General features: G+C 50.8%; 1 protein-coding gene across 2 annotated transcripts; it reads left to right on the top strand.

The window, feature by feature from the left end:
- The first annotated feature begins 959 nt into the window (after positions 1-959).
- Positions 960-16,752, top strand: CFAP298 (cilia and flagella associated protein 298). Of its 2 annotated transcripts, XM_047795514.1 has the most exons (7): positions 960-1,376; positions 4,346-4,513; positions 6,817-6,884; positions 13,133-13,291; positions 14,598-14,729; positions 16,152-16,247; positions 16,536-16,752. In XM_047795514.1, the coding sequence occupies exons 1-7, from the start codon at positions 1,238-1,240 to the stop codon at positions 16,644-16,646; spliced, it is 873 nt and encodes a 290-aa protein (XP_047651470.1). In that variant the 5' UTR covers positions 960-1,237; the 3' UTR covers positions 16,647-16,752. The 2 variants fall into 2 exon arrangements, with proteins under 2 accessions (XP_047651470.1, XP_047651479.1); XM_047795523.1 differs by lacking the exons at positions 960-1,376; positions 6,817-6,884 and having other exon boundaries at positions 4,436-4,513.
- The last annotated feature ends 4,446 nt before the right edge of the window (positions 16,753-21,198 follow it).

Below are 21,198 nucleotides of genomic sequence, written 5' to 3'. Positions count from 1 at the left end.
CGGCCCTGAACTCTAGGGATACACTTTTAATGGAGGAAGCCAAGGTTTCAGGTATACCAAGTAGCAGGTGCTTGCCATATTCAAATCAATTCGCATTTAGCAATGGGCTTCAAAGGAAATAACTAGGGGTAGGAGCTGCGCAGTATCTTAGTTTTGTGGGCGCCGTGTTATTAAGGGCTCAGTGCAAATGTCATCCACATTTATTTAGGCATTCTTTGACCAACCAATTTAAAAAGCCGATCTCCCTGTCGTGTTTTCTTCATACCTCTATTTGAATTTGCCTTGTCTGTTTACTTTTGTTTTCTCTTTGTCACCTACACTGAACATAAGCTCCAGGAAAGCTGTGGACCTGCCGCCATGTCACCGGCTCTTGGAATAAACAGCACAAGCCCTATTGCTCTTCAATAGGAATTTGTCGGTTGGTGGTCGGCTGGATGGTTGGCGGGGTGGGAGCACTAGCAGCTGCTTGAGTCACTCTAGATATATCTGAATTAGCCTGAACAAAGGAATATGGACACTTTCCCAGACGCCTCCGTGCTGAAAACCCGAGCAGAGGAATCAGGTACTGAGCGAGCCAGGTCAGCCTCTCCAAAACGGGGCAGACCGGAAGCGGCAGGAGGCGTTTCCGGAAGTGGAGATTGGAGGCGGCGGAAATGTTCCTGCGACTCGCAGGTGTCTTGTGGAGGCTGTTGAAGGGCTCGGCGCCTGCCGGTGCCCACCACCCCACCCACTCCCGGCCTAGAAACTTCCCCCCCACCCATCTCCTTGAGTGGAGTGTCGGGCCCCAAGCCAGCGGACTGGGAGGTCCGCGCTCCGCTCCTGCTGCTTGGTCTGTTTGCTGGTTGCCCCGACAACAACTACTTCCGGCAACTGTGCTGGGCGAATCCGGCTCGGCGGGTAGGCTCAGGCACCCGCGGTCCTGCAGGACTGTGTAGAGGGTTGCTCAGCAGCACCTGCTTCCTGTAGTGGAGAGCTAGATCTCCGCGCACCGTAGCTTCCCCAGCCCCGGAGTCCGACCTGGAGTCGTGGCCCCTCAAACTTTGTTTCCTTGTTTCTCCTGGCAACAGCCACTTCCGGGAGCGAGTTTGGTTCCCCCGGCACAGCGGAGGCCGGAGCTCTGAGTTCCGGCCTAACTGCCAGCAGCAGTTAGTCGGTCGACGCGGTTCGCCTGGCGGGTGACCGCGGCCCGCTCCTCCCCCGGCCTTCTCGCTGTCTCGGCGGCGCCTCCGGGGCCACCATGGTTCTGCTGCACGTGAAACGGGGCGACGAGAGCCAGTTCTTGCTGCAGGCACCAGGGAGCACGGAGCTGGAGGAGCTTACCGTGCAGGTGGCCCAGGTTTACAACGCGCGGCTCAAGGTGCAGCGCATCTGCTCAGGTGCGGCCCCGCAGCGCCTCAAGTTTGCGACGTGGGTTCCTGGACCGCTCCGGGTCCGGGAGGGAGGGAGAAACGGAGCGGTCTGGAACGGAGGAAGTTGGGCGGGACCCACGAGGCTTTCTGGAGCAGGCTCGGGGCGAGGGTCAAGTTTGTGACGATTTACAAAAGATGTGCGACAGCCGGGCTTGAAATGGGACCGCGGCGTTCGCCAAGAGACGCTTGGAGAGCTGGCTGGCCCACCCCAGGGTCTGGGAGCCGGGATTGGGGCGCTGGGAGCAAACAAACTGAAATAGGCCCAGTACAGAGGCAAGAAGCACAGGAGGGAGCAGAAAGCCTGGGCCCAAGAGCATGTGTTGTCTGATTTCAGCAAGTGTGAGAGGTGGGACGACCAAAGGGCCGTTTTTTTAAAAAAGGGAATTCCGTGTTTTGTGACTTTTGAGGTAGAGCAGTTTCTGGTGATGAATCGCTCAGCTTTGGGACAACCTTCAGGGGTGAGAAAGAGTGAGAGAGCCTCGTTGATCTTACCTCTCATGGTGTTCCCTTCCCCAGGAAACAGCCTGAGTCTCATGTTACAATGTTTTGGTCGCTTGCTCTCTCAACGCTCTGGAGCAGTGCTGTCCAATGGAACTTTCCACCGCGGAGCAAATGTTCTTTGGTCGTGCTGTCAGCAAGGCATCCACTAGTTGCATGTGGTGGTTGAGCATGACCAAAACGGCTGCATTTTTTATTTTATTTACGTTTAAATTTAAGTAGGAAGATGCAGTTAGTAACTACCATTAGGCAGCACAGCACTTGACAGGATGATACTCCAGGTGTTGTCTAGAATGTGATTTTTTTTTCCCTATGATACCATGATTTTGTTGCCATGGAGTACTCCTTAAGGGTCCTGCTTTCTCCCTTTAGGGGTGATATGTATAGTTTCTTACTAAGACTTACTGATTCCAAAACAAGCTCTGTAGTAAAAGTTATTTTGTTCTGTTTTGGCCGCCCCACTCCATATGGAGTTCCCAGGCCAGGGAATCAGATCTGAGCCATGGTTGCAAGCTATACCACAGTTGTGGCAACACCGAATCCTTTAACCCAATGTGCCGGCCCGGGATGGAACCTGCATCCTGGTTCTGCTGAGATGCCCCTGAGCCTGTTGTGCCACAGTGGGAACTGCATAAATGTTATTTTAAAATTAAAGCATGGGGGGGGGGTGGACACTCCAATTCTTTGTGTGTAAAATTATCAGTTGAAACGCGGTACTGATTGTGCAGTCATGTTAGTGAGCCTAAAACCCATTCAGGAGTTCCCATTGTGGCTTGGTGGTTAACGAATTCGGCCAGGAACCATGAGGTTGCGGGTTCCATCCCAGCGCTTGCTCAGTGGGTTAAGGATCTGGTGTTGCCGTGAGCTGTGGTGTAGGTCGAAGACGCGGTTCGGATCTCGTGTTGCTGTGGCTCTGACATAGGCCGGTGGCTACAGCTCTGATTTGACCCCTAGCCTGGGAACCTCCTTATGCCGAGGGAGCGGACCTAGAAAAGGCAAAAAGAAAAAAGAAAACCCATTCATTCAGTCCACAGTTGTTCTTGTCAGCTGTGGTTCAGGCAGCTCCAGTGCTCTGCCCCATGAGACAGGGGTGAATGAGACCAGCCCCTAGCACCCCAGGACTTACAGTCTTGTGGGGGGAGAGAGACGAGTATCCCATACACAGCCCATTAAGTTCCACCATTTGTTGCATAGTATTGCATATTACAGGCCACCTGGTGTCTTCACACGGTGCTGTGGGAAGACTTAGCTCCATGTACCTCGTTCATGAGGAAGGAAGGGGGAGGGAGGAAATGAAAGGGGAGGAGGGAGAAAGAGAAGAGAAAGAAAGAGAAGGAAGGAAAAGAAAAAAGAAAGGGAGAGAGCAAAGGAGAAGAAAGAACGAAAAGCAAATTTGCAAGATGAAAATGTGAATTCTTTTTGGTGTGAATATGTAGAGAATAGGACAAATATCAAGCATGCGTTTCGTGATACTGGAAAATCAAGGTCTTTTCCTGTCTCTGCCACTGCGGAGCTGTGTGAGCTGCCTCACATCCTCCCCCGTGACCAGATTTATGGAAAATATTGATAAAGTATTTATCTAAAGTTCTATAGCTTATTTTTTAAAATTATAGTTGACTTACCATGTTATGCTGCTTTCTGCTGTGCAGCAGTATATATGAAGTTTCATATAAAGTAGTAGCATGTGACCTGAGCAAGCCCCAGGTGATACAACTACAGATTAGGCAAGACAGGGATTTTGATAACTGTCTGACCTGCCTTGCAAGGTGAAATTAAATGAGATAAGCTATATGGGTGCACTTGGAAGACCACAACACCCTTCGTGGATATGTATTCAGACTGCCAATGAATTTGAATTTGTGCTGCTGCTTTTTTCGATTTTTAGGTCCACACCTGTGGGTCGCACCTGGGGCATATGGAAGTTCCCAGGCTAGGGGTTGAATCGAAGCTGCAGCTGCACACCTACACCACAGCCACAGCAATGAATACAGGATCCAAGCCATGCTGGCAACCTACACCATAGCTCATGGCAACCCTGGATGCTTAACCCTCTGAGTAAGGTCAGGGATCACACTTGCCTCCTTGTGAATCTAAGTCCAGTTCGTAACCTACTGAGCCACAACAGCGACTCTGAATTTGTGCTTCTTGAGTGCCAGGAAGTACAACGTAACACAGAGAGTTACAGCACAGCATCTGCAGCCTGTGACCGTGGGCGAGCTCCTAAACCCTCTGCTTCTCTTGACCTAGGACAAATCGCTGAGCATCTGTCAAAAGTCAAGGACAGGTGTGACACATAGCAAGTGCCATCAAAGAGTTTGTTAAATAAGAGAACCAGGGGGCAAGAGCCCAGACCTCTAGGGAGCTTACATTCCAATGAGGTGTAAGGTGTTAGGATGATGGTTCTGATGCATATCGTCTCACGTTCTCTTGTTTTTAAGAAATGGAAGAATTAGCAGAACATGGCATATTTCTCCCTCCTAATATGCAAGGACTGACCGATGACCAGATTGAAGAATTGAAATTAAAGGATGAATGGGGCGAAAGGTGTGTACCCAGTGGAGGTTCAGTATTTAAAAAGGATGATATTGGACGAAGGAATGGGCAAGGTAAGCCAGTATTTTTCTTCTTCGTGCATGCCTGAATATAGCAATAAGTATGAAAGCAGGGTTTGTGTTGTTGGTGATGGTGGTTTTTGGCCACCTGTGGCATGCGGAAGTCCCAGGCAGGACCTGAGCCACAGCAGTGACGTCACTAGATCCTTAATCAACTGAGCCACCAGGGAATTCCTGAAAGCAGTTCTTCAAGTAAAAAAATTGACCTCAGCATTTCTATACAAACTGAGTACTAGGTAACTCCTTGTGGCCAAACACTAACGCAGAACAAATGCAATGGCTAAAGGAAGCATCTGTCTTCTTGCTCTTACGAAGCTGCAGCTGGTTTTTATTTATTTGTTTGTTTTTGCTTTTTAGGGCCGCACCCTTGGCATATGCAAGTTCCCAGGCTAGGGGTCGAATTGGAGCTATAGCTGCAGGCCTACACCACAGCCACAGCAACATGGGATCCGAGCCACGTCTGCAACCGACACCACAGCTTGTGGCAACGCCAGATCCTTAACCCTATGGAGCAAGGCCAGGGGTCAAACCCGAGTCCTCATGGATCCTAGTCAGGCTTATTACTGCTGAGGCGCAACAGGAACTCTGTTGCAGCTCCTTGGAAAATGTAATATGTGAACCATATGAAATTACCACCTTTGTAGGCGACAGATGGTTGGAAATTGGTGATTTCATACGGTGCAGCCTAACGGTGTGTGAGGAGATAAACAGTGAAAATAGTTGGTGTTTTGTTACAGTTTACAAGTCGGGGTTTATTAGAGATTCTGTGTGGGAGGAAATGAGCATTAGCACAGCGTGCCTCTCTTTTGTACACAGCAGCTTAGGATGCGCCCGATGCTGAAGAAACTAATCTCCTCTTAGCACGTGGTTGTTCATCTAGAACTGGAAGGAAACAGGGATGATAGTCCACTGTGATAGCTTATCCCTTTTAACTTGCCTAAAAAGCTCCATTTAAAAGACTGTAACTGGAGTTCCTGCCGTGGCTCAGTGGTTAACGAACCCGACTAGGAACCATGAGGTTGCGGGTTCGATCCCTGGCCTCGCTCAATGGGTTAACGATCCGGCGTTGCCGTGAGCTGTGGTGTAGGTCGCAGACTTGGCTCGGATCCTGCGTTGCTGTGGCTCTGGTGTAGGCCAGTGGCTACAGCTCCAATTCCACCCCTAGCCTGGGAACCTCCATATGCCACAAGAGCAGCCCAAGAAATGGCAAAAAGACCAAAAAAAAAAAAGTGTAATTGAGCAATTAACAAACCCCTAAGGGAGTTCCCGTCATGGCGCAGTGGTCAACGAATCCGACTAAGAACCATGAGGTTTCGGGTTCGATCCCTGCCCTTGTTCAGTGGGTTAACGATCCGGCGTTGCCATGAGCTGTGGTGTAGGTTGCAGACGTGGCTCGGATCCTGCATTGCTGTGGCTCTGGCGTGGGCTGGTGGCTACAGCTCTGATTAGACCCCTAGCCTGGGAACCTCCATATGCCAAGGGAGCGGCCCAAGAAATGGCAAAAAGACCAAAACAAACAAACAAAAAAAACCCCTAAGTATCTACTATGCTCTTAAAACACTATTAGGAATTAAAAAAAAAAAAATAATAGAAAAATGGCCCTGTAAGGGACAGAAAAAAATTTTCAGAAAAATAAGTGTTAAAGATTGAAGATAACACGAATTTCCAGCATTATGTCCTTTGAATTTTAACCTAGATAATGGTTGTGTGCCTTCCACATCTCGTCATACCTAAACCCATTCTCAATGTGGAGAGATTCTTTGCTTTTTAGAAGGAATTGCGTCAGTGAGAAAATGGAACCCATAAAAAATTAACACGAGTTCCCACTGTGGCATGGCAAGTTGAGGATCCAGCGTTGTCTCTGTAATGAGTTAAGGATCCAATATTGCCGCAGCTGTGGCATAGGTCACAGCTACAGCTCAGTTCGATTCCTGGCCCGGGAACTTCCATATGCCACAGGTGTGGCCAAAAAAGAGAGAAAAAAAAAAAAAAACCCCGTTGATTAACAATCTATTATTACCAGTTTATTATTCATCTTTAAACCAAGATTATCTCAAATTAATTAGTATTTTCAGTGCCTAAACAATACCATTATTAATGATTAAGATGGTAAGTTTTGAGAGATTTTTATTTAACTTCTTACAGCCAGCTTTCCTGTATCCCTCTCCTGAATTCCATTCTGGTACTTTTCTCTCTTCTGGCCTACACCCCATCTCCACCAGAAGGGATTAGCATATTGAAGAAGAGTTTTAAAGATGGCTCTCTCTCTCTCCCCCTTCCCTTTTTTATTTTTATAGCTCCAAATGAAAAAATGAAGCAAGTTTTAAAGAAGACTATTGAAGAAGCCAAAGCAATAATCTCTAAGGTCAGCTCTTTAAATGAGGCTCTAAAGCTTGTCTTTGGAAATGGAAACTCCAGTTACGGTTTCCAGAGTTGTCTGCCCACCAGCCTTTTCATTTCGTTTCGTTCCTTTTCTTTTTTAAGCCTTTCAGACTCAAGGGAAACAAGCGGGCTTGGGGTGGGTCCTCGCTTTTTCTGTCCACAGTTGTGACAGTTGTGCTCAACCATACGTGTTCCTACAGGTCAGAAAAAAATGGTTATTGGCTGGAGTTGCCATTGTGGCTCAGCGGAAACGAATCCAACTAGTATCCATGAGGTTGCAGGTTCCATCCCTGGCCTCACTCAGCAGGTTAAGGCTCCAGCGTTGCTGTGAGCTGTGGCATAGGTTGCAGACAGCTCGGATCTGGGGTTGCTGTGGCTGTGATGTAGGCCAGCAACTATAGCTCCGATTCGACCCCTAGCTTGGAAGTCTCCATATGCCGCAGGTGCAGCTCTAAAAAGATAAAAAAAATTAAAAAAAAAAAAGTTATTGGCTGTTGTAAATGTAGGACGAGTATGAGTTGATGCATTTGTCCTCTTGTTTCCTTCGTCTTTTTTTTTTTTTAATTGAAGTATACTTGATTCACAGTATTGTGTTAGTTTCAGGGGTACAGTGTGGTGATTCAGTTGTGGGGTTTTTTCTGATTCTCTTCTAAGTTATTTAAATATGGAATATAGTTCTCTGTGCGCTCCAGTAAATCCTTGTTGCTTATCTCTCTTGTGTAGAGTGGTTTGTGTCTGTTAAGAACTAAAGAAAGTAGAAGAGAGGAGCCGTGAACATTGTGGCGCCACACGCTAGATCCACAGATAATTTACGCAACAAGTGTTTATGAACTACTTTTTTTTTGTCTTTTTGTCTTTTTCTAGGGCCACACTTGTGGCATATAGAGGTTCCCAGGCTAGGGGTCCAATCGGAGCTACAGCTGCCAACCTACACCACAGCCACAGCAATGCCGGATCCTTAACCCACTGAGCAAGGCCAGGGATCGAACCTGCAACCTCATGGTTCCTAGTCAGACTTGTTAACCACTGAGCCACGACGGGAACTCTGAATTACCTTTTTTTAATCGTCTTAATTATTTTCACAAAAATTATTTCATCGATGGAGGAATACAAGCCAATACCATTGACATACAGATAACGAGTCTGAAGGCAAAGAATTTAAGGACTCTTTGGAGTTCCTGTTGTGGCTCAGTGGGTTAAGAATCTGATAAGGATCCATGAGGACACAGGTTCCATCTCTGGCCTCACTCATTAGGTTAAAGGATCTGGCGTTGCTGTAGCTGTGGCATAGGCCTGCACCTGCGGCTCTGGTTCTACCCCTAGTCTGGGCACTTCCTTATGCCACAAGTGCGGCTATAAAAATATCAAAAAAGAAACAATCAAATTTAAAAAAAAATGTAAGGACTTTTCAAATTCTAAATGTTTTTGCCAGTTGCTTTGTTTCTGTGTTGCCAGTACTGATTGCTACCCCGCCTCCACCCCACGCAGGCCTTCTCACTTGATAACTGTTTTGTTTTGGTTTTTTTTTCTGTCCTTCCCAATGCACTAGGCAAAACCGTGATTTCTAAGCCACCATTCTTCAGACTCTTAACTCATCCCTTAGATGCTTCAGGCAAGGCTGCCCCTCCGTGCCTGTTAATGCAGCGAAGGCTCGGAGTTCCCGTCATGGCGCAGTGGTTAACGAATCCGACTAGGAGCCATGAGGTTGCAGGTTCGATCCCTGGCCTCTCTCAATGGGTTAAGGATCTGGTGTTGCCGTGAGCCATGGTGTAGGCTGCAGACGTGGCTCGGATCCCGAGTTGCTGTGGCTCTGGCATAGGCCGGCGGCTACAGCTCTAGTTAGACCCCTAGCCTGGGAACCTCCATATGCCACGGGAAGCGGCTCTGGAGAAGGCAAAAAGACAAAAAAAAAAAATATATATATATATATATATATATATGTATATATAGCGAAGGCTCTGGGAAGGCCCACAAGGAAGGTGTCGCTTTGTCCAGTGTTTGCAGCATGCCCTTGGCCGCAGACCTGTTCTTCAAAAGGGCAGATCAAAAGTATTAAGCTCTAGTCAAGTTGGCGCATCTCAGAACACGTTAGGAGAACAGCGGCCGGGACCGGGCTCTGCCCGCTTTGCTCGCCACGTTTTCTTCTGTGAACTCCTGCCCATTTGTTTGTATCATTTCTTCCCTTTGCTCGTGTGCATGTATATGAAGTCACTTCCTACTTGCGGGGTTCCAGTCGCTTTGCTGCAGTGATTTGCCTAACGTTGCAGAGCTGCTGGGTGGTCAGACCTCACCTCTTGCCTGGGGACCTTGCCCCACCGCCTCAGCAGACCCCCCCCCGGGGGAGGGGGGAGTCCTGTCCATCCAGACACACCAGGCACGCAGGTGAGGGTTCAGGTCCCCTTGGCCCCGGCCTGGAGTCTCCCCTCCATCACTTGGGTTCCTCGGGCGGGGTGGGGGGCAGAGTGGAGATGGTGGATTAACTGCGCCTCTTGGGAGGGGGTCATGGTCCTTCTATATAGAGGACAGCTGGGAAATCTGTTGTCCCAAGGTGGCACCTAGGTCTCTCTGTCACTTGCTGTGGCACCCGGTTGGGAATCACTGCCCCTGGCAACTGGCGGAGCTTTTGTAAACAGGGACTCAATGTATATTGATGGGAGGGCGCCCTCGAGCAGAAGGTCTTCCCTCCGGTGACCTGGGACCTGATGGGTCATCGCGCTGTTCCCCTGGCCCCTGTGGTACACGCCACTGATGGGGTGACCTGATGTGTTTTTGGGGATTTGTGACCTAGGAAGCCGTTTCACAAGCCGCCCTTCGAGTAGGTCAGGCAGGACTCTTGCCTCCACCTTTCAGGTCAGGACAGGGCTCTAGAGAGTTTAAATCTGGGCCTCCAGGCCTCCTCTCCCTGCTCTGGGACAGGCAGCATCCGTGCTGATGACCGTGTTGTGCCCACATCACAAGGCCCCTGTGTCTCCTCGAAAGCCAAGATTTACAGCTCTCTTCCTGTCACTCGTCTACACCGTGGTCAGACTGGAAGTCACTCTTAGCACACTTCCCTCTCAGTGTGGGCTCTGAGCTTGCCCTCATAGTGCAGAATCCTCCAATCTCCCCTGCCCCCACACTGGCCCCCCGGCCCCTGTGGGTTCCTGCCAGTGGGATCCCTATAAGCCCCTTCCCTAACTATCCCCCCCCCAACCTGATGCAGCCTCCTCCTGGAGGCTGCCATGTTGCCTGTGCCCCCTGGCCTGACCTCACTGGGTCTGGCGACCTGCTGGTCCTTCCCCAGGCCTGTCTCAGACCCCGTCCCCTTCCTGGGCTCCTGCCCTCTCACCTCCTCCCCGGCAGTGAGGTCAAGGCCGCTTGGCTCCCTGCCTGGCCTCCCTTCCTGCATCTCTCCTTCTTCTCTGGAAATGTTGCCCGGGGTCTCTTGCCCTAGGCTCCCTCCCACTCACACCACTGCTTCCACTCAGGCTTGCCTGCCTCCTCCCTTCCAGAAATCCAGGAAGGGTGGTGGTGTCTCTGGTCCGTCTGCCCTCCAGGCTGCAGCCACTCTGTCCATGCACAGGTGGGCCTCCTGCCTTAGCGGGAAAAGCCTCTGCAGCCCAGCCTTCCACACGACCTCCCATCACCACCTCCCCAGCCGCCTTCCCGGAGGAGAGGCCTCCAGCTCGGCCTGATGCCCCGGGTTTCTCAGAACCTGGCCTCTGTTTCCTTCCTGCACACAATGGCCACATCGAGCTGGCTTGTACCAGCCACCCCCTAACCAGCAAATCCAGAGGCTTTTTCATTCTGGGTCCCAGACCTTCTGTCTCTTTGTTTGTTTGTTTTGTCTTTTTGTCTTTTTAGGGCTGCACCCAGGGCATATGGAGGTTCCCGGGCTAGGGGTCAAATCGGAGCTGTAGCTGCCAGCCTACACCACAGCCACAGCCACACCAGATCCGAGCTGCATCTGTGACCTACCCCACAGTTCACGGCAACACTGGATCCTTAACTCACTGAGCAAGGCCAGGGATCGAACCTGCAGCCTCATGGTTCCTAATCGGATTCATTTCCATTGCACCACGACGGGAACTCCGGACCCTCTGTCTTTTGCCCACAGCCACGGGCCCCCGCTGCTGCGGTCCCTCCCGGCTCTCCCCCTGCTCTTGCCTCTTAAATTTGGTGTTTCTCAAAGGCTTTATCCCTGGCCCTCTCTTCTTTTCTTTCTGCTCTTTCTCCCTTGAGAAAGAAACACATCTTCGTTGCCAAATACAAACCCCACCCCCTGCCGGAACCTCTCAGATCCTCCGCCAGCATCCACCCCACCCCCTCCTTTACCTGCAGCCTGAATTTCCACCTGGTCCCTAGATGGTTCTACCTGAAGGTCCAGCACTTCAGGCTCAGGTTTTCTAGACCTGAACCCATCGATTCCTGCGCCCCGTGTTCTGTACCCAAGAGGAGGCGCCTCCTGTAGCCTCTTCCGCAAACGGAGCCACCGGGTCTCAGTGCCCCGGACTGTGGTCCTCGGTGCCACCTCCATCACTTCCTCGCTGTCACCCATAAGCCTTAAGTCTGTGCCTGAACCGTCCCCTCGCTCGATGCATCTTCAATCCAACTCCCCTCATTTCCACGGTCATTCCTCTCATAGCCTTTGTGTTGGACACCAGCTCGGAGGCCAGCTCAGCTCTCTGACCCTGACTTACCCAGAGCTGGCGCCCCAAGTGAACCGTGAGATCTCCAACCAGAATTCCCTTCCTCCAGACACCGGGCACCCCACACGTCTGTCTAGCTTGTCTACCAATTTGGAGGTTCCCAGGCCATCCCCCCTGCCCCCCACTTCAGGTTCAGTAATTGGCTAGAACTGACCCCAGAACCGGCTGCAGGTACTGTACTTGCTGTCATTCATTACACACAGGACACAGCTTGGAAACTTCCAGATGGAAGAGACACATAGGGTGGAGTTGGGGCAGCGCCTCCATGCACTCCCCCGCTCTGTGAATTCTGGGCACCCCCTTCCCGAACACCAGTGTGTTCTCAGGAGTTCCCATTGTGGCACAGCAGGTTAAGGACCCAACTAGTGTCCATGAGGATGCAGGTTCGATCCGCAGCCTCACGCAGTGGATTAAGCATCCAGTGTGGCTGTGGCTGTGGCATTGGCCCGCAGCTGCAGCTCTGATTGGACCCCTAGCCTGGGAACCTCCATATGCCACAGGTGTGGCCCTCAAAAAAAAAGGAAAAAAAACAAGAACATCAGTGTATTCTTCAATCAAAGGCTCCTCTGAGCTTTCATATCCAGAATTTTCATTGGGGTTTCATTGTGTGGCCTGATGGCTTAAATCGTTGGCCATGTGATTGAGCTCATCCCAGGCCCCTCTACTCCCCAGAGCAGGTGGTGGGGGGATCTGAAAGCTGCAACCCTCTAATCTCAGTTTGGGCTTCCTGGGGAGGCCCCCCTACCCCCCAATACTATCTAAGGGCTCACCTGGGTCAGTCACCCATGCATGAGCTCAGCATGGGTTCAAGGAGGCTGGTTAGGAATAATATGATACTTGAATCACTCAGGAGGTGGCACTAGTTTTTGAAGCTCTGTACTGAGAACAGGGGACAAGAACCAGACTTATGCTTTAGTATATCACCTTTTCTCTGCACCCTTCACAGCCCAGCTACCCAGGCTTCACCAACTCAAGCCCGTTCCACACCCCAGGCAAGATGAGTCCCCCAGTGTCATCACTTCTTCCAAGAAAAGTCACTTGACTGCCACCCATCGCCTCACAGTCAATGCTAACCCCACAGCCTGGCATTCACGTCCATTCCATGTCCACCCTGCCAGGCCAGCAGCATCATCTCCTCTCCTGCCCAGAGCAGTGGGAGCCGCTGGCTGTTATCCGCTTTTCTCTGCTGCCGTTTGTCCCGAAGCACCACGTTCCTGTCTGCACCCAGTCACCCCACCTGTGTTTCCAGGCCTGCCTGAGATGCGTCTCCTCCGCAGTGTCTCCCCCTCCCCCCCTCCCCCATCTGTGCTGCCGGACCAGGGCTCTTCCCCTTGGGGCCCTGCCATTCTGCTCTGTAACCCAGGCTGTGGCAGCCATGGCACAGCCCTGGCCGTAGATGGCGGTCACTGTGACAGCAAGCACCACCCGATTCGTTCTGTTGTTGGCAGTGTCTGGCTGGGGTCTCTCTTGTACGAGGACTTGATTGATATTTGGTGACTTGATTAGCCACGTGGTAGACAGTGATGCCTGTAACCACTTGCAGAAACAAGTGGAAGCCAACATCTGCGTTACCATGGAGATGGTGAAAGATGCCTTGGACCAGCTTCGAGGTGCGGTGATGATCGTCTATCCCATGGGGTTGCCACCATACGATCCCATCCGGATGGAATTTGAAAATAAAGAAGATCTGTCGGGAACTCAGGTACGTGACACCCGGGCCTTCTGTGCACGCCCCCCCCCCCCCCCCCCCGGAGAGCAGAAGCCCCTCAGCCTTGACCCTCCTCTCTCGATCTAGTTCTCTGCTTCCTGCACCACTTTCTGTCTTGCTGGGCCAGGCTTCAGAGCAGAATTATCAATTCGGGGGAGGCCCCCCGAGGGTGGTGTGCCCCTGGCTGAGGATGTGGCCCACACTCAGGGGGCAGAGGGAAGAGAGTAACTGAAAACATCCCCACTGGGAAGCCAGTAACCTGATTTGTGCCTCTTTCTACCCAAATGTACTGATCCCTTTGCATGGAGTTTTGTGTTCTAGCCTTACCCCTTGACCCTTGCTATTTTCCTAGCTTTCTGTTCCGCTTGCTTGTTTTTCTCGTTTATTCCTCATACTGTGGGATGGTGTCTTTTTCTCTGAGCCACCCTCCACAGCTGGAATATACAGAAGCAAACAAACAGCCCCAGGTTACCTATACAGATCCTCCTCGACTTCCAGTGGCGTGATGTCCTAACAAACCCATTCTACGTTGAAAATATTATAAGGGATCAATGCTTTTAATACACTTAATCTACTGAACATCATAGCTTAGCTCAGCCTACCTTCAAGTGCTCACAGCACATACTTACATTGGCCTATAGCTGGGCAAAATCATCTAACACAAAGTCTTTTTTATACTAATGTGTTGAAAATCTCATGTAATTTATTGACTACTGTACCGAGAACGAAAAACATTGTCTGGGTACAGGATGGTTGTGAGCGTGTGGCTGCCGAGCCTGGTGAACACGGGCTCACTGCCGCCGCCCAGCGTCCTGAGAGGATCATTCTGCACACTGCTAGCCCCGCGGGAGACCACAGTTCACAGTTTGAAGGATGGTTTCTACTGAAGGCCTTCCACTTTCACACCGTCATGTAGTCAAAAAGTCATGAATCAAACCCCCTGAAGGCGGGGACTTTTGTCCTTAAAACACCCAGCAGGAGTCCAGTGTTCTTCCCTGGCAGTAACCTCAAAACCCATCCAAGAGAGACCTTGTATCATGGATGACGGTGCAAAGGAGATAGGATGGTCCCCCCATCCCAGATCAAGAAGTTACTGGGTCAGAGTCTGAGCTGCAACTAACAGGGAAGGTGCTGAAAGAAGCGAGTGCTTCCCAGAGGCGCCCAGGAGGGTGGGAAGAGGGAGGTGCCAGAAGCCCCGCCCATGCTGGGAGGAGCCCCAGCCATGCTCCGCCCCCAAGGCGGGGCCACACCCCTGGCAGGGTCCTGACAACCTTCTGGCTGGTTCTTACCTTGGCCCCAGGCAGGACTCAGTGTCATCAAAGAATCAGAGGCACAGCTGTGGTGGGCAGCCAAGGAGTTAAGAAGAACGAAGAAGCTTTCAGACTACGTGGGGAAAAATGAAAAAACCAAAATCATCGTCAAGATTCAGCAAGTAAGTACTTTAATGTGTCACTGCTGATAAAAATGTACAATATACATCTGAAAGATTTAAATCCCTTGTGCAGACACTTTAATTCTGTTGGTTCAGGATTAAAGTAAAACCGCCCTCTTCATGGAGCGAAAACTGGGAGGGAGTATGGATTGATTGACAATATCTGGAGTTTGGTTTAATTGGGCCATGCTAATTTCAACTTTCAAAAAAACAGGGATACAAGTAACCAGAAATGCTTCTTGAAATGAAAAACACAGCCCAGAGCACTGATCTCAAGATTTTCTTTTTCTTTTTTGTCTTTTTGCTATTTCTTTGGGCCGCTCCCACGGCATATGGAGGTTCCCAGGCTAGGGGTCGAATCGGAGCTGTAGCCTCCGGCCCACGCCAGAGCCACAGCAACGCGGGATCCGAGCCGCATCTGCAACCTACACCACAGCTCACGGCAACGCCGGATCGTTAACCCACTGAGCAAGGGCAGGGACCGAACCCGCAACTTCATGGTTCTTAGTCGGATTCGTTAACCACTGCGCCACGACGGGAACTCCTGATCTCAAGATTTTCAAAGCGCTGTTGCTCTGAATGAGGCGGAGGGGCTGCCAAGCTATAGGCTGCTGTGTTACCCACTCTCTTAAATCAATTCTCTACAATTCTGGGGAAAGAGGTCCCCCCACAATTAACTCTGCCCCTCCCCGCTGGACCTGCAGCAGCTGACTTGGGAATGGCCGTGACCGATACGGCACCACCCAGCCTCTAGTGTGAGAGCCCAGAGCAAGACCAGGACTTCCCTGATCACTCACTTGTATCGTCAGAAGTCAAAGCCCTGGGGAGTTCCTATTGCGACTCAGTGGAAACAAGTCTGACTAGCATCTATGAGGACGCAGGTTCGATCCCTGGCCTCGCTCAGTGGGTTAAGGATCTAGTGTTGCCATGAGCTGTGGTGTAGGTCGAAGGTGTGGGATCTGAGTTGCTGTGGCTGTGGTGTAGGCCAGCAGCTATAGCTCTAATTCGACCCCTAGCCTAGGAACCTCTGTATGCCACAGGTGCAGCCCTAAAAAGATTAAAAAAGAAAAAAAAGAAGTGGATAATCTGGCTCAGCTGGTTAAGAACCCGATGCTTTCTCTCTGAGGATGCGGGTTCAATCCCTGGCCTCGATCAGAGGGTTAAGGATCCGGTATTGCCGTAAGCTGCAGTGTAGGTCACAGATACGGCTCGAATCTGGCATTGCTGTGGCTGTGGCGTAGGCTGGCACTGCAGCTCCGATTTGACTCCTCGCCAGGGAACTTCCTTATGCTGCTGGTGTGGCCGTAAAAAGAAAAAAATAAAAGTGTTTATCTTCAGCAGTCAGCATTCGCTGTGACTTCCTAGGTCTTCCTTCTAAGAATGCCTTAATCCGCATTTTGCTGTCCCCTCATTTTTTTCCAGAGGGGACAAGGAGCTCCAGCCCGCGAACCCATCATTAGCAGTGAGGAGCAGAAGCAGCTGATGCTGTATTATCACAGAAGACAAGAGGAGCTCAAGGTACCAGCTTTCAACAGAGCTGGCGCCCTGGGGCCTTCACTCCATGCCCTTCCCTGGCACTGGGGCTCTTGAGGGGCTGTTGCGGGGGGGGCGGCTGTTGGGCTCTGCAGGATGTAGTGGGCAGACTTGCTGAGCTTCAGCTTCTCCAGGGCTGTGCGGGCCCTGCCAGGTATCCACCGGCATTAGAGTCTGGGGGTGTCCTGCTGCCAGGGAGCGGGGAGGTTGGTCGTGGGTTCTGCAAGACCCTTTCCGGCAGTGCCTTCCTGAACGAAACCCATTTGTCCCCAGAAACTGGAAGAAAATGACGATGACTCCTGCCTAAATTCTCCGTGGGCAGATAACACCGCTTTGAAAAGACATTTTCATGGCGTCAAAGACATCAAGTGGAGACCAAGATGAAGAGCTGATGAAGCGCTCCAAACTATGAGCTCGCTTTTCTTCAAACAGCGGTAATAATAAATAATAACAAGAGGACATCTGCAACCCTCTGTAAAAGATGTTGACATTTCTAGTGTTCAGTCTGAATTTTTTTTGGGGGGGGAGGGGTCTTTTTGCCATTTCTAGGGCCGCTCCTGCGGCACATGGAGGTTCCCAGGCTAGAGGTCGAATCGGAGCTGTAGCCACCGGCCTACACCACAGCCAGAGCCACACGGGATCCAAGCCGAGTCTGCAACCTACACCACAGCTCCCGGCAACGCCAGGGATCGAACACGCAACCTCCTGGTTCCTAGTCGGATTCATTAACCACTGAGCCACGACGGGAACTCCCTCAGTCTGAATTTTTAAACTAAAAGTTAGGGTTTTTAGAACTTAATAAATACATCCTCAAAAGAGTCTGCCTAAATTATTTTTCTTTCAGGACAGCCATCTAGCATGTGAATTTTTTCTTTGGCAAAATCCTGAGGATGTAATTAAAAATATTTCCCCCCCTCCCCAGTTTCTTTTTATTTTCTGTTCTCATGACAGCTGCTGTGCTGTGGGAAATGGAAAATGCCTTTTCCCCACAGCAAGTCCAGGATCTGCTGTGCAACTTGGCCGCCAGCGGCCACTAGAGGCCGCCCGTCACTCCCTCGTCCCGCACTTTTGGGGGGCCTTCCTGCAGAGCTGCAGAGACCCAATTCTCAGTCTTCATTCTGAGACTGCCATGAACCAGCGGAAGATATGACTGTAGCCGGGCATCGCCCAGCTTCAAAGGTCAAGTTCACCCTCTGGCTGATACCTGGCTGGTCTTGTCCTCTCGGTGGAAAGGCTGCACCTGTGCAGAAGTTGGGTGGCCGAAGTGGGCTAACCTTGACCCTGGACAAGTTCCTGTGTGACTTCTGGGCTTTTCCTAATACAAATGCAGGTCCTGGTAATGGACTGTTCTCCCCGTGGACTCAGCCTGAAGCTCTTGCTGCGCTGAGGTTGGCACCGAGGCCAAGGGATGCAAACCTTGTTGGCTTGGTGACCCCTCGGCCACAGGACACGCTGGCTCACCTGTCATCCTGACCCCATATTTTAAGTACACCAACTCTTTTAAATCTCCGCAAACGCTGACGCTTTAGCCACTCGGGTACATTTCTCAGATTGTGCAGCCAGAAGTGGCCTGGACGTTCTTGTCCTGCTGCTTTTGGTCTGTAGAATACGATTCTCCTTGTCAGAGACAGTGCATCGTGCTCACTCTGAGGAAAAGCGAAGTGACAGGGACGTTCCCTGCCCCGGTCTCCCCGGGCCTGCCACCACTCCCCTGTCCACCAAGGTGCTGGATCTCCCCCACACAGCCGCAAGGACGGAGCCTTGGCCGCAAGGAGGCAACCTGACCTGGGGCGGGGCCAGGACCCTGGTTCCATTGTGGGGTGTGGGGACTGGCCATGTCTCCCCCATCCTTCTCCGCACACCAGCAAGGCCACGCCGACTGTCCCTACCTCGAGGGGAGGGCTTGACTCCTGATAGACTTGGTTCTCCTTCCAGAACCTTCTGCCACCCATTCTCACCTCCCTGCCAATTACTTAGAGCAGTTACTGACCACCTACTAGCATTTTTGCTGTTCTCAAAACAGCATCTCCGTTTCTGTATTTTTTATTTCCCTTTGGCTGCACCTGCAGCATGAAGAAGTTCCTGGGCCAGGGATCGAACCTGCACCATAGCAGTGACCTGAGCTGCACCACGAGAGAACTCCAAAATAGCGTTTTCTAAAGTGACCTGTTAACTGACTATATGTCGTGATTGTCAAATTTGTAAAATCGAGTTGGCATCTGTTTTTTTTTTTTTAACTTTCACTTTTATTTTTATTGAAGTATAGTTGACTTGCAATATTATATTAGTTTCAGCAAACCACAAGAGCACACTGCGCTATATGTCATTGCAATTTTAAATGTCTCTATGGAACGCTTTTGCCCTTGAATGATACAAAGTTTGCAATAAGATCCTGTGATTTTGGGGTTCCCATTGTGGTTCAGCAGGTTAAGACCCCAACTAGCATCCATGTGGACGTGGGTTTGATCCCTGGCCTCCCTCAGTGGGTTAAGGATCTGGCATTACTGTGAGCTGTGGGGTAAGTCACAAACGCAGCTCGGGTCTGGCATTGCTGTGGCTGTGGTGTAGGCCAGCAGCTGCAGCTCTGATTTGACCCCTAGCCTGAGAACCTCCATACACCTCTGGTTCGGCCCTAAAAAGACAAAGGAAAAGAAAAATCCTGTGATTTTATTTGAGGAGCACCTGACTTTGTCAACGTATGGTTTACGTGCATTACAGCCATGCTCAGTTTGCCAAAAACATGAAGGCCCGTGATCACAGCAGATCTTCCGAAGAAGCACTATTTCCATATCGTTAGGAATTCTTGACTCAGTAGGATAGAAATGCTTTATGTGGCCACAGGGGTTACTCTTGCTTCACACAATCACCAGAAGTGATGAGCCAAAGGGCCCTCGCTTTGCAGAATCGCTGCATTACTAACTTCCCAGTACACTCCTTTATTGAATATTTATGTAAAAAGAGCCACCCCCTGTGCCTCATTAACCCCTGAGCTCTGTCTGTTCTGATGTAGCTGCTCATTAGAATGAAAGGGGGATGGGCAGTCCCTGGGCCTGCTCTGTGCTTCTGTGGGTTGATTCACTTCCCATCCAGCCCCAGAGGAAGGTAGCAGTGACCTCCGATGGGTGGCCTGGCTCATCCACGGTCACATGGATAGTGAGGTTGAAGCCAAGGGCCATGCCCAGGACTTCCCAAGAAATCAACTTATTAGCAAAATCTTCTTACCGAAGGGCTGAAGTATGCGGGCTTGGTGTTGCTGTCTCTTTTTTTCTCTGTCTTTTTCTTTTTACAGCTGCACATACAGGATATCGAAGTTCCCAGGCTAGGGATCAAATCAGAGCTGCAGGTGCCAACTGACATCACAGCCACAGCCACATAGGATCTGAGCTGTATCTGTGAAGCTTGTGGCAACACCAGATCCTTAACTCACTGAGGCCAGGGATTGAACCTGCATCCTCATGAAGACTATGTTGGGTTCTTAACCTGCTGAGCCGCAATGGGAACTCCTATTGTCTTTTTTTTTTTTCTTTTTAGGGCCACACCAATGGCATATGGAGGTTCCCAGCCTAGGGGTCGAATCGGAGCTACAGCTGCCGGCCTACACCACAGCCACAGCAACACAGGACCAGAGCCATGGCTGTGACCTACACCACAGCTCTCAGCAATGCCTGATCCTTAACCCACTGAGCGAGGCCAGGAATCGAACCTGCAACTTCATGGTTCCTAGTTGGATTTGTTTCCACTGCACCATAATGGGAACACCTTTTTTTTTTTTTTTTTAAGTCCTATACATCTGCGGATCAATATCAAGGGAAGGAAGTACCTGTTGTCTGTTGGGTGCCAGGCTGGCCTTGCGGTTTTGTAACTTGTCTTCTCTCACAGTTGTTTCATGGAGACCAGGAATGCTGATAATAAAATCTGACACCACCCAAAACCCTTTCTACCCGCAGAGCGAAAACCCCAGGCGGTATTTCTGTCGCTGGATCGCCTTGTTCCTTGGCAACTGCTGGGTGAAGAATGTGCCGTCTACTTTGAGGTCAGCCACCAGTGCTCAGAGCACAGTGGCCTTGAGCTCGGCTGAGTTCTCCACGAAGCCTCGGAAGCCACCCCCACCTCGTGCCCATTTGTCACAAGATCCCAGGAGTTGTCACTCCACGTGGCTCCAAGTCCCACGGGCCCCAGAGAATTCCAGGAGGGGTGTCACTGGTTCCCAAGAGGAGTTAAATCCTGGATGTCAGAGCAACGATAACTGTCTCCCAGCTACCATCAAATAAGCACTTTGCGGTGCGTTGTCGCATTTACACCTCGCAACAGTCAAAGCAGGGGGAAACTGGTATTGCCCTTATTTCACAGAGAAGGAGGCCAAAGCCCAGAAAGGTTCTTTTGCCCAAGATGAAGCACCTAAAAACCCAACCGCTTGCCCCAGAATCCAGCTACCTAAACGTTGTTTCCATGTATACTAAGTGTAGGTTCTTTTTTATTATATTTTCATTTTTATTTATTATTATGACTGCACCTGCAGCATATGGAAGTTCCCAGGCTAGGCGTTGAATCGAAGCTGCAGCTGCTGGCCTGCACCACAGCTACAGCAACACGGCATCTGAGCCGCATCTGAGAACTATGCTGTAACTCGCAGCCACACTGGATCCTTAACCCCCTGAGCGAGGCCAGGGCTGGAACCCGCATCCTCACAGACACTATGTCAGGTTCTTAAGTCGCTGAGCCACAGCAGGAACTCTAAACCACATGCTATTGGATATGGATGAGTGCCTGTCCATGGAACACACATCTGTGAAGAGGCTCAAGCAGGCATGCTCTCTCCAGGGTGGGCAGATGGCAGCCTTTGATTCTTTTCATGCCTGAGGCCCGCAGTGAGGGGACTGTGGGTCCTAAGAACTGCTTTGGGAGTTCCCGTTGTGGTTCAGCAGAAACGAATCCG

The sequence above is a fragment of the Phacochoerus africanus genome, chromosome 1 (assembly GCF_016906955.1).
Source record: "Phacochoerus africanus isolate WHEZ1 chromosome 1, ROS_Pafr_v1, whole genome shotgun sequence".
Taxonomy (NCBI): domain Eukaryota; kingdom Metazoa; phylum Chordata; class Mammalia; order Artiodactyla; family Suidae; genus Phacochoerus; species Phacochoerus africanus.
Note: the sequence above shows the minus strand (reverse complement) of the source record. Positions and strands in the feature narration are given on the sequence as shown.